This window comes from Gracilinanus agilis, chromosome 2 (assembly GCF_016433145.1).
Source record: "Gracilinanus agilis isolate LMUSP501 chromosome 2, AgileGrace, whole genome shotgun sequence".
Classification (NCBI taxonomy): domain Eukaryota; kingdom Metazoa; phylum Chordata; class Mammalia; order Didelphimorphia; family Didelphidae; genus Gracilinanus; species Gracilinanus agilis.
Window position 1 is genome coordinate 231,846,942 of NC_058131.1, and position 12,416 is coordinate 231,859,357.

The 12,416-nt window shown below is 41.8% G+C and overlaps 1 protein-coding gene across 1 annotated transcript in view; it reads left to right on the plus strand.

Moving 5' to 3' along the window:
* The window catches only part of IFT172 (intraflagellar transport 172), a 43,746-nt gene that overhangs the window by 17,537 nt on the left and 13,793 nt on the right, over positions 1-12,416 (plus strand). The window contains exons 15-30 of the mRNA XM_044663712.1: positions 944-1,056; positions 2,011-2,178; positions 2,971-3,107; positions 3,320-3,427; positions 3,682-3,766; positions 4,039-4,131; positions 4,448-4,525; positions 4,874-5,122; positions 5,822-5,900; positions 6,303-6,423; positions 6,930-7,074; positions 8,017-8,106; positions 8,684-8,781; positions 10,893-11,028; positions 11,114-11,230; positions 11,673-11,815. Coding sequence (XP_044519647.1) covers positions 944-1,056; positions 2,011-2,178; positions 2,971-3,107; positions 3,320-3,427; positions 3,682-3,766; positions 4,039-4,131; positions 4,448-4,525; positions 4,874-5,122; positions 5,822-5,900; positions 6,303-6,423; positions 6,930-7,074; positions 8,017-8,106; positions 8,684-8,781; positions 10,893-11,028; positions 11,114-11,230; positions 11,673-11,815 — 1,960 coding nt within the window. The remainder of the gene's footprint in view (positions 1-943; positions 1,057-2,010; positions 2,179-2,970; positions 3,108-3,319; positions 3,428-3,681; positions 3,767-4,038; positions 4,132-4,447; positions 4,526-4,873; positions 5,123-5,821; positions 5,901-6,302; positions 6,424-6,929; positions 7,075-8,016; positions 8,107-8,683; positions 8,782-10,892; positions 11,029-11,113; positions 11,231-11,672; positions 11,816-12,416) is intronic.

Below are 12,416 nucleotides of genomic sequence, written 5' to 3' on the forward strand. Positions count from 1 at the left end.
GAGATGAGAGGATGTTCTAATTTCTCTGCTTTAGGTCTGGCAGGTTCCTAATAGTCCCATTCTTCTGGAACTATTCAGAGTCAAAACTATACTACTGCCTCTATTGCTTCTTATAAGACACCACATCTTTATTTGTGCCTGGCTGAGGACATGAAGCCTGGCTTTGCATTAGCTGCCCCTAAAGTGAAAATATCTCATGTTTTACTTTAAAGTTTATAAAGTGTTTTCATTACAACAACCCAATGAGAGAGAAAGTGGAAATCTTTCTATGTTCATCTTCTTGATGAAGAGACTGAGGGCCAGTGATCACTTGCCAGTAATTACACAACTTATAAATGGTCCCACATGGTTTTTCTAGTCTTACTGTTGTTCTTCTTTCTCCTTCCCTACATCTACCTATGCTCTCCCTGAATCTTCATATAATAACAATACAGTTACTCTTATCAACCAAGTAAATATTTATATGAACATAAACATGAGGTGCATTTCATTTATAAACTGTATATTCTTAGGGTGAATATTAAGCTAAGATTATGTTCCTGAGGTTTCTTTTTGGTTTGTCCCAATGAGGTCTTTGATGTTATGATCATACAAGAATTTCCAGTCTTTTGAGATCCTCCTGGTTTAACTCTGTTCTGTCTAAGAGGACTGAGTGAGGCCAAATTAGTCAAAGAATTCTCCCTTCCCGTGAAGCCCCAAGAATTCCATATAGAATTACATTCTTTGGACTAGCGTGAACTCTTTGGGCCTACTAAAGACCTGAACTCAACCCTTGAAATTCCAGAACAGAGCCAATGTTTTAAGCATCCTAACAAAATAATGTCACATCACCATGTGATATACTCAGGGCCCAGAATAAGCCTTTTCCAGACTACATTGATACTCAGTGGTTGGACCCATGGAATCACCAAGTCTTTTATGACCCTTTTTCTCCATTCTGCAGTGGACTTGGTAGGTGGCTACAACATTGGTACCATCAGCCATGATAGCCGTGTGGACTGGTTGGAGCTCAATGAAACTGGACATAAGTTGCTCTTCAGGGACCGAAAACTTCGAGTAAGATGTCGGGCTCTAGGACTGGTCATTCTGACAATAGCGATAGGCACAGTTTATAGGGGGCATGGTACAGATGGTGCTAGTAGTATTTGAATGACAAGTCTATCAGCACAGATTAGGGCATCGTATTGCTGCTGCTGCTACCTGGTAATGTCCATGTCTTGCTTCCTCTAAACACTAACATATACATCAGTGAATGACAGGAAGGACTGGCACAGATTGCATGAATGATCAGTATCCTTCCCTTTATTTCCATCACTGTAGCACTATATATTATAGCTGTAAGAAGGAGATGTGGGAAAGGGGGTCAGTCATTTGTGCATATCAACTCACTTAGGATTTTTATTATTTGGGAACTTCCAGCTCTTGTAAGTCCTAATTTCTTTGCCTAACTAATTTTTACCTACCCATGGCCCAACTATTAAGGTGATTTCCCTTTTGTTCTCTCATTAATTTATGAACTCACACCTTAAAGGTGATTTCTGAAAACTTTCAGTGCAGTATAACATCATGTCAAAGTTCTATGAAGAGGGCAAAGAAACATTTTTATTTAAGTGAAAGACAAATTGTAAATGCCAGACCTTTTGACATGGTCTAGGGCCCAGAACCTAATGTGATTCTGGAGCTGATCTGGAAGTATCAGTCTAGACTCCCATACAGTGGGTCAGTGGTCACTAGAGGCCTGTGCTCTGCTAAAGGGCATGTACATTGCATGCCTTTCTGATTCACTGGTTTCCTAGAATCAGAATGTTTCAGATCAGTATGGACTATATACTAGGGGTACACCTTGAGGGCCTTGAGGTGTGGTGTACCTGACTAGATGCAGCCTTACCTCCAAGAATCACACATTCACCAAAAAGTCCTCAGTTATTTACCAGCTACTGTTCCTGTTGGGTGGGACACCCTCATTGCATCTCCTACTGATTTTCTTTCCTCTACCTATCTTTTCCTCAGTTGCACTTGTATGACATTGAAAGCAGCTCCAAGACGATGATCCTCAATTTCTGCTCTTATGTGCAATGGGTGCCAGGAAGCGATGTGCTGGTAGCTCAGAACCGAAACAGCTTATGTGTGTGGTACAACATCGAGGCACCTGAGAGAGTTACCATGTCCTCTATTAGGGTATGGTAGGGCCTGACAAGGGCCAACAGTATTGTATTAATTCAGACCTTGAGGTGCTCTAGGGAATTGGTGTCATCTTAGATTTTGGTGCACAGTAGTTCTTCATACTGAGGTAATATCAATTTGGTGTGTCTACTTGTAGTTTAGAAGAACCTCAACTAGGTGAATTCTTTTTTTTTTTTTTTTTTTTTTTTTGACTCCAAGGCAGAAGAGTGGTACGGGTGGGCAATAATGAGGGTCAAGTGACTTGCCCAGGGTCACACAGCTGGGAAGTGTCTGAGGTTAGATTTGGCCTGGCTCTCAATCCTCTGAGCTACCCAGCTGCCCCCTAACTAAGTGAATTCTAACTAGATCTGCCTCCTTATATATTCTGATTTGTTGGAGGGGAATCCTAGTTTGGTCCAGTCTATTTCAGATATCTTTTTCCTCAGCACTGCCCACCTCCCTAATTAGACATTTTCAAGAATTCCAGATTAGTTTTAGGCGTATAGAATAGAGAATATCCTGACCTATACCTTCAGAGTAATTTTGGAGCCCCCAACATGTTTAGGAATGCCTTGAAACTTAATAGGGCTAATTGGTACTATCTCTGTTGACATGAGTGCAGTTTTGCCATTTGGATGCCCAAAGTTTTAATAATATATAGTAGATATTGAAATTCTGTGCTTCCACATAGGACCCTAAAGATGGAAAATAAGTGGGAGTGGATGAGGGTAGGCTTAGTCTCTTAACAGAAGATTAATCCAAAGAAGAGATATTAATACAGAACCTGGCTTCGGTGGGGATCCACAGGGTGATGTCGTGAGTCTGGAACGGGGTGGAGGAAAGACAGAGGTGATGGTGACTGAAGGTGTGACGACTGTTGCCTATACACTGGATGAAGGGCTTATCGAATTTGGGACTGCCATTGATGATGGCAACTACACCCGGTGAGGGCATGGGGCAGGGGCACAGGGAGGCAGGGTTAAAACTAGAACAGAGAAGAGCCTGGTTTGGGTACAGCTTCACCTAATGAGGAAGACTGGCTCAGGGAGAGGGAGGGCCATTAAGAACCATTTTCCTTCCTCATATATACACTTGCTCTAGTGCTCAGTGTTTTGTGTTTTCTAACTCTGCGGTTATTCCTCATGCCACTTCCTAGAGCAGCCGCATTCCTGGAGACTCTGGAAATGACCCCAGAAACAGAGGCAATGTGGAAAACGTTAAGCAAACTGGCACTAGAAGCAAGACAGCTACACATTGCAGAAAGGTAAGTCAGATAGTTGGGTTGAGGTACTGAAAGCTTTGAGGACTGGAGAGGCAGGTATAACCATACTCCAGTCTTGATTTCCTGAGTTTTTTTAGTGCAGCTCTTCCTAGGACCCTCTCAAACTAAAATTATAAGTTTCTTAAAGGTAGGAACCATTCTTGCTACTACATTTTTTGCACTTCTTAGTTGTTCACTAACTCTACAATCCTTGTCAATCCCACCCAGACATAGACCTCACTACTTTCCTGTTCCAGGTGCTTCTCTGCTTTGGGCCATGTAGCAAAAGCTCGGTTTCTACATGAGACCAATGAAATTGCAGACCAGGTGTCCAGAGAATATGTAAGTACCAGCCTTTCAATTCTTTCAGTCTTTCAAACTGGAATTCCTCAGTTTCTTAACTTTGTGATTTGTAGCTTTCTGGTCACCACTCTACATTTTTACCAGCTCCTAGCTCCTTAGTTCTCTTGGCTAAAATTTTCACAATTTTCAGTACCCTGATCCCTTAGATTTAACTCTGTTGTAGCCCTTCTTGTGATAGCTTATATCCCCATTCTCTTCCATGCCTCCTCACTGCACACACTGAAAATTAGTGTCTCTTTCTTCTTTGGCAGGGTGGGGAAGGAACTGACTTTTACCAGGTCCGAGCACGTCTGGCCATGCTGGAGAAGAACTACAAATTAGCAGAAATGATCTTCCTGGAACAGGTAATAGAATGTGTTTGCATGCATATGGATAAGTAATCTAGAGAGACAAGAGAAAATATAGGGTAAGTAAACAGTGGTAGAGAAGTAAAAACAATAGCTATAAATTGCTTTTACCCAAAGGTTGGAAAGAGAGTGAGTTTGGGGAGAACATTGCATAGACGATGCTGGCTTGTAAAGTGTATGATAGAAAAGCGAAGTGAATTCTCTATACTTGTGATGGGCTCTCGGGGCCATCCAGCAGAAGAGGGCCAGGTGATTGGTCGGTGATCCTCATTCCTTCTTCATTTTCCTATTTCCTCTCCCTCTCATTTCTCAGAATGCTGTTGAGGAGGCTATGGCCATGTACCAAGAGCTACACCGTTGGGATGAATGCATTGCTGTGGCTGAGGCCAAGGTATAGATATGCTCTCTACAGCTCTTCAGAAGTAAATTTCCCTTTTCATCTCACTTCAGAAACTTTTTTTCCTTTTGTAGACAAGACCAGAAAGTAGGGACAGGGGTAGCTAGGTGGCTCAGTAGCTATAGAGCCGGTCCTGGGTTCAAATCTTGCCTCAGATTCCTAGTTGTATGGCCTCAGGCAAGTCACTTAATTCCACGTACCTAGACCTTGCTACTCTTTTGCCTTGGATCCAATTCTTATTATAAATTCCAAGACAAGGTTAGGGCTTTAAAGGGGGAGGAGGGCAGCTATTCAAACTGGTAAAATATTAGAGATCTTATCATCTTTCTCCTCTCCACCTAGGGTCACCCTGCCCTAGAGAAGCTACGCCGCGGTTATTACCAATGGCTAATGGACACACAGCAGGAAGAAAGGGCAGGTGAATTACAAGAAAACCAGGGAGACGGGCTGGCTGCGATCAGCCTCTACCTTAAGGCTGGACTCCCTGCCAAGGCTGCTCGGTTGATTTTGGCTCGAGAGGAACTACTGGCCAACACTGAACTAGTGGAACACATCACCTCAGCCCTTATCAAGGGAGAGTTGTTTGAGAGAGTAAGAAAAACTTCCTAGTATCTGTTTCACTGACAACACTTATCCTGCAATCAACACTACATTCCTGGGGCCCATTACCCCTGTACTCACCAAGGAGGAGCTCCTTGATACCCTAATTCTATTCCTTGGCCTGATTCTTTTACTCTTTATCCTGATGTTTGTGATGAGGGAAGTAATTCTTTAGCAACAATAGCTTTGGTGTTATATCTTAAGATGTTCCTTACAGTTGTAATAATTAGCATTTTCATAGTGCCTACTATGTGCCAGATACTATATTAAGCATCTTAAAAATATTGCCTTATTTGATCCTCACAACAACCCTAGGAGATAGGTGCTATTATTCTCCTCATTTTACATTTGAGAAAAGGTCAAAATTACACAGCTAGTAAGGGTCTGAGGCAGTTTTGAACTCAGGTCTTCCTGAATCCAGTCCCAGCACTATCCACCACACCACCAGCTCCCTTAATTTGGTCAATATTTTTTCATTTTTATTCTTCATTACCTTGTGAGAGACAGGCCAAAGAGATATTAAGTATTATAGAGGATGGAAATTAAACTGAATAGCTTAGTCACACACCTAGGTAATGCCAGAGTTGGAATGAGATCAATGGCATTCTAGTCCCAGAATCCTTCATTCTCCATGCTGTCTCTCCAAGTACATGGGCTGGAGCCCTGTTTTAACATGGTATATGTTACTAGGCAGGAGATCTGTTTGAGAAGATCCGGAATCCCCAGAGGGCCCTTGAGTGCTACTGTAAGGGCAACGCTTTCATGAAAGGTAACAGTGCCTTCAACCATGTAACTTGCTCATGTACCCTCTGCAGAGGCTTAGGTATACTCCTTCCCTTCACTGGCCCCCATTTTCTTTGGTTTGATTCTTCCTTCCATACCTCACCATCTTCTCCTGTCATTTTCTTTTTTTTTTTTAACCCTTCTATCTTAGAATCAATACTAAGTATCAGTTCCAAGGCAGAAGAGTGGTAATTGGAGTTAAGTGACTTGCCCAGGATCACACAGCTAGGAAGAATGAGGCCAGATTTTAACCCAGAAATTCCCTGTCTCCAGACTTGGATTTCAATCCACTGAGCTACCTTGCAGCCCCTATTCCTCATTTTCTTTTCCTGTTCTGGGCCCCACATTCTGAAAGTCTGAGCTGAGTTCTTTGCTTTGTCTCTGGCAGCGGTGGAATTGGCCCGTATGGCATTCCCAGCTGAAGTTGTACGGCTTGAAGAAGGATGGGGGGACCATTTGGTGCAACAGAAGCAGCTTGATGCTGCCATCAATCATTATATTGAAGCCAGGTATGAAGAGGAAGCCAAAAGGGTAGGTTTGCAAGTGGGGGGCAGGAGTGATACAAGGGCAACTAAATTGGGGATCAAAGTGCTAAGAGAAGACAGGTCCCAGAACAAAAAATAGCATGAGTTGGAGTGATTCCTTCTATTGCTATTCCTTCTATGTCAACATACAACTCTGAACTCAGCCTGAATGAAGGAATGGAAAAGCATTTGGAAAAGCAAATATTAAATACTGGTGATACAAAACACAAAAGTGAGACGATTCCTTACCCTTAAGGAGTTTCCATCTTAATGGGACAAAACTAGCTGTAGAAAAGTGGTAGCCAGGAAAGGGAATTTTGGTCTGAGAAGTCACAGAACAATAGGACAGGTGATCGATAGCCCCTTACCATACTAAGTGGCAGTTTAGATGGTGGCAAACCCTTGGCTATCTCTCTTACGTCTGTCTTCAGATCTGACCATGTTTTTGTAGTTTCATCTATGAACAGCATCTCTTCTCTCCTCAATGCCAGGTGCTCCATCAAGGCAATTGAGGCTGCTCTTGGGGCCCGTCAGTGGAAGAAGGCAATTTATATCTTAGATCTGCAAGACAGGAATACTGCATCCAAGTACTATCCTCGTGTGGCCCAACATTATGCATCCCTCCAGGAGTATGAGGTGAGGAATTAACCACCCAACATTACTAAGGCCAGAAGCACAATCTAGAACCTCTCACCAAGTACAGGACTTCTGAGGGACATCCCCACCAATAATGTGTTAGAAGGACCAACTCAGAACTCTCCTTTCGGAAATAAACAAAAACCCCTCCACACCACACATGGTGTGAGAGCCAGATAGATATGCGCTATTATAGCCTTAGAGGAACAGTTGGTCAATACTGAACCTATAATCATCATCATAATGATACCTGACATTTATATAGCACTTTGTGATTCCTCACAATATGCTTTATTATTGTTACTTCATTTGATCCTTCTATAACTCTGAAAGATACTATTATCCCCATTTTACAGATGAGAAAGCAGACCCAAAGGAGTTAAGTAGATTGCCTAAGGTCTTGTAAATGGTATAATAAGGACCAAAACAAAGGGCTTCAGACTCCTAGTCCAGGATTCTTTCTGTGCTTTCTCTTTATTTAAGTCATCCAACTAGTTTAATTAAGTCTAATAGCCTCTCAAGAAACATAAAGTGAGACCATAACCCTCCTCCCCTGTAAATATATGTATTGCTTTATGCTACATAACTATAAGGTGAATTTCCCTTGAACTTCTCATGTTGTTTCGGTGCTCTTCTGTGCTAAAGGTATATAAAATGGAAAAGACTCTAATCCTCCACTTGTAATCCCATCTAGTCTTTCTGCCTCTACTAAAAGATTCAAGTAAGAAAGCTTCATTCTCTCTCAGTCAGTTTCCCACACTAAGCCTAAATTACATTTTGTATACTCTTATATGTTTTCTCTCCCCACTAGCTATTTCCAACTCTTTGCCTTGGTATTTTATTATTTTTATTTATTTAATATTAATATAATGTTTTGGTTAATATTTATTATTGATTAAATTAATGTTAAATATTTAATAAAACTCACTTTCCCTCTTCCAGATTGCAGAGGAGCTGTACACCAAAGGAGATCGGACAAAAGATGCCATTGACATGTATACCCAGGCTGGGCGCTGGGAGCAAGCACACAAGGTAGGAAATAGAGTGGGCTGCCATTGTGGTCATATTGCTCTGGATTCCTAACAATGGCCTTTGTCAGCTTAAGAGTATACTGTATGTTAGGTCAGGTTAATCTCTAGGTTCCAGCATGAAGAGAATTGAGTAAAGGAGCCAATTTTGTTTCCTGTCCTTGTTATCTTGGAGGGAAAAGATAGAGAGAGAATCCATGGGAGCTGTGGGGGTTGGCCTCCCCCTCCTGAAATCCCAAGTTCCAGGGGGTGATTTTGCTTCAGTCTCAAAGGTGTGGGGAATGAGCACACATAAAAAAGAAATTCCTACACTATTTCTTAACTCTTGAAGAGTTCCTGGTCTTTTCAGGGCAGTGGCAAAGCTTAGGCTTCCTTGAAATTTTCTTGGAATATAGCAAAAGGATTTCAGCAAACCTATTATGGTTTTGGAAAAGGGCCATAGTTCCTGTTCTGTGAATTGGGGATTCACAGAAGTCATGCCAACTTTCTCATCTTTTCCATATGCCTTATAGTTTTCCTTGTCCCCAAGTAGCAAGGGGGAGCATTCCAGGGACTACTCATGGCTCTGTATCTCTGGACAGTTGGCAATGAAATGCATGAGACCGGAGGATGTGTCTGTGCTGTACATTACCCAAGCTCAGGAGATGGAGAAGCAGGGGAAGTACCGAGAGGCGGAGAGGTAAGGGGGAAAGAGGCAAGAATAGGAAATAATAATAATAATAACAAATCACATTTATGTAGCTCTTTAGGCTTTTCAAACACTTCCTTCACAACTTCCCTGGGGAATAGACAATGCAGATATCATTGTCCCCATTTTAGAGATGAGGCCAGAGAAGTGAGAAATGAAGTGAATTCCCCATGGTCATTCAGCAGAGAGGTATCTGAAGAGGCATCTGAACTCAGATCTTCTGACTTAAAGTCTAGTTTTCCATATGTTATGCCATTCTCGAGGAAAAGAAAGGAAGGAAGAAGAAGGGGAAGTTTAATGCCTCATCTCAGAAGAGGCAACAGGATATAGTCAAAGACCTAGGTTTGATTCCTGACTCCAATATCCAATAGCCAATATAGACAAATCACCTCTCTGTGCCTCAACTTCCTTCTCTATACTCAGATCCTTGAATAGAGGATCCATGACCTCAATGATTCTGGATTCTCACAGTCCAGTCTATGCCTACCTAATCATTCTATGTGACTTACCCATTTCCTCCAAAAAGCTTGCTATAGAAGATCTACTCAGCAGGCTGGAGGCCTTCCTTGGTCTTTTTCCACACCTTGAGGCCACCCTAGCTGCCCATTTGATAGCTCTCCTGCCACACGATCACTTCATCTTCTCTTTGGTCCATATTTTTTTGATGGCATCCTTTGCTGCTATTCTGCAAAGTTCACCCCTGGTTATGTGTTACAGCCTATTCACACCCATCACATGCCTTTCCACTGCCCTCTATGTGATACCCATCTCTAGTGGCAGTGGTATTCCAGGTCTTGCTTTTGTGTAGAAATGTTTGTGTTGAAAAAACAGGCCTTTTGCTGTCATGGGAAGCTTAGGCTCAGTGTCCCCATGGCAAGCCAGCCCACTCTCCTCCTCCTCCTCCTCCTCCTCTTCCTCCCCTTCCTCTTCAACTCTGAGCCAGCTCTTTGTCCATCTGGACTGCCTCTCCCAAAGAAACATTATGGGACAAGCTCAGTAGGATTTCCATTCAAATGTTGAAATCTGGGCAATAGACATTCGTCATTCAATCAAATAGATTACATATCTATTTCTGGAGACTCTGCATCATTTTAGGGCTTCATGCAGTCATCATATCATCCCAAACAGCATCTGGAGGACCTCACCATCCACTGAGACTCCCTCCTCAACTTGGACTACACTGGACCCTCTATCATAGAGCAAACATTTCCTTCTTCTGTGGTTCACTAGATAATTTTTATCAGAGGACCATTAACTGGGTTATCTTGTTACAGGGAACAATCTTGATAGGTGGACAGAAGATAACTACTTGTGAAAAAAAGTCATTAAAGTGTTTGATTTTTCTGAGTCAACACTATTTTCGGTCAGTTGTAAGATGTTAGAGATTATCGAACATCATTTGATAAAGCCTTTCTTGTTCTTACCTAGATGCTTATTGAGGATGGCCTTAATTTGTACATAGATGATCCTCATAAAGATTTTGTATAGATGGGATAGTAGGCATTGATCTTTTCACTTTCTTTGGCATCAGTTAAAGGCCTAGATTTTTCTCTACACCTCTGATATCTTCCCTTCCTTTAATTAACTTGTAAATTTGCCCTTCAATGCTCCCATAGTTTTATCACTTCCAGCATAAACCTAGGTATAGTTATATATATTAGATCTTTTTATATTTAATCCAATTCAGTTGCTTTCCCTATCTTTTTTACTGTTTACACTTCCTCTGTCAGCACCTCAGGTTTGTGTATGAATGTGGAGTTCCACTATCCTTGATGGAGAGAACAGTTTTATATTTTTTATAAATCTTTTCTACTTTTTCCCCCATGTCTGTCCTCTTCCCATTTTCATCCTTGAGTGACTTTGGAATGTCTTTACTTAGATATCTTGTCAAGCTTTTTTTAGACTGATTTTACCCTCAACTTCTTATGTCTGCTTGCCCTTATCTATAAAGTGGAAATGTCTGCCTCATTATTGATAAAGAAAATATTTTGTAAGCTTTGTAAAAGTGCCATATTATTATTGCTGATCTCTTGGGGATCTTGGGGGATCTCTTGATTCTAGGGGAGAGTATCTGGGGTAAAGAATGTTTTCACTACCCTTAGGCTATATGTGACAGTGGAGGAGCCAGACCTTGCCATTACTATGTTCAAAAAGCACAAATTATATGATGACATGATCCGCCTTGTAGGGAAGCACCATCCAGACCTGTTGAGTGACACCCATCTGCATCTGGGCAAGGTGAGACATTCCCCCATCCTGATCCATCTTTCCCTTAACCTATATCTATCTCCCTTTCTCTCTACACTGGATTATCGTTCCCCAGGAGCTAGAGGCTGAGGGCCGACTACAGGAGGCTGAATATCACTACTTAGAAGCCCAGGAATGGAAGGCAACTGTGAATATGTACCGGTCTAGTGGGCTTTGGGAAGAGGCTTACCGGGTAAGGAGCAGATTTGTTTCTCCTCATCATCCAGTAATTATCAGCTTCTCTAACAGCTTATTTCCTGGCCAAGGATCTGTACCCTTAATTAGAAGTAGATTTGAAATAAGGAATCAAAGGAGGGAGGTGGGAAGAAATGCCACTGGTGCCCAGGGTAAAGATCAGATAGTATAGAGCAGTAATGGTGAACCTTTTAGAGACCAAGTGCCCAAACTGCAACCCTCATACTGCATGTGAGCCACCCCCTTTCCCCAGACAGGGAAGGGAGGAGGCACTCCCATTGGGCTGCTAGGCAGAGGGAAGAGTGATGAGAGAAATGTCACAGTAGAGAAGAGGAGGGGAGCAGCGCCATTTGGCACACATGCCATAGGTTCACCAACATGGGAATAGAACAACCACACACCTTTGGACTAAGGGATCATTGGGAAGCTCTTCCTTTTAGGTGGCAAAAGCACATGGAGGTGCCAATGCTCACAAGCATGTGGCCTATCTGTGGGCAAAAGGTCTTGGGGGAGAAGCTGCTGTTAGGCTACTCAACAAATTAGGACTCCTGGAAGCTGCCATTGACCATGCTGCTGACAACTGGTAAGACCCTAAACCTTTTCTCCTACCTCTCATTAGAAGAAATCTCAAACATCATGGACTATCTCTATTCTTGCCTCAGGGATAGGACACAATTTCTTTAGGATAGTAACAACTATAAAAATTTATATTCCTGTAAAATGGGGATAATAGCACATTCCTTCGCAGGGTAGTTGTAAGGATAAAATGAGATAATATTTATGAAGCACTTTGTAAACCTTAAAGTACTCTATAAATGAATTATAGATATTATTATTATTCATAATAATTAGTAAAACAAGAACTGCCCATGAAGAAAAAAATTGGAAGTTGCGATTAAAGAAATGTGAGACCTTTGGAGAGAAGAGGAGCAGGAAGAAAGCTAGTATTTTCCCTTTTCACTTTGTGGGGTTCAAGTTAAAGTTAAACTGTTGGGTTAGGATGGCCTGGGGATAGGGAAAGGCCATCCTAAATGTTAAATGACTTTGCTTAATCCTTTCATTCATCACCTAACCCCCCAAAAATATAAACCACATTTGGGCCAGAATTATTAATTCTACCCTATGTTCTTATAAATAAGTGTTTTTGAACACATTTTATTTTTACATCATAGTAATTTCTGAAA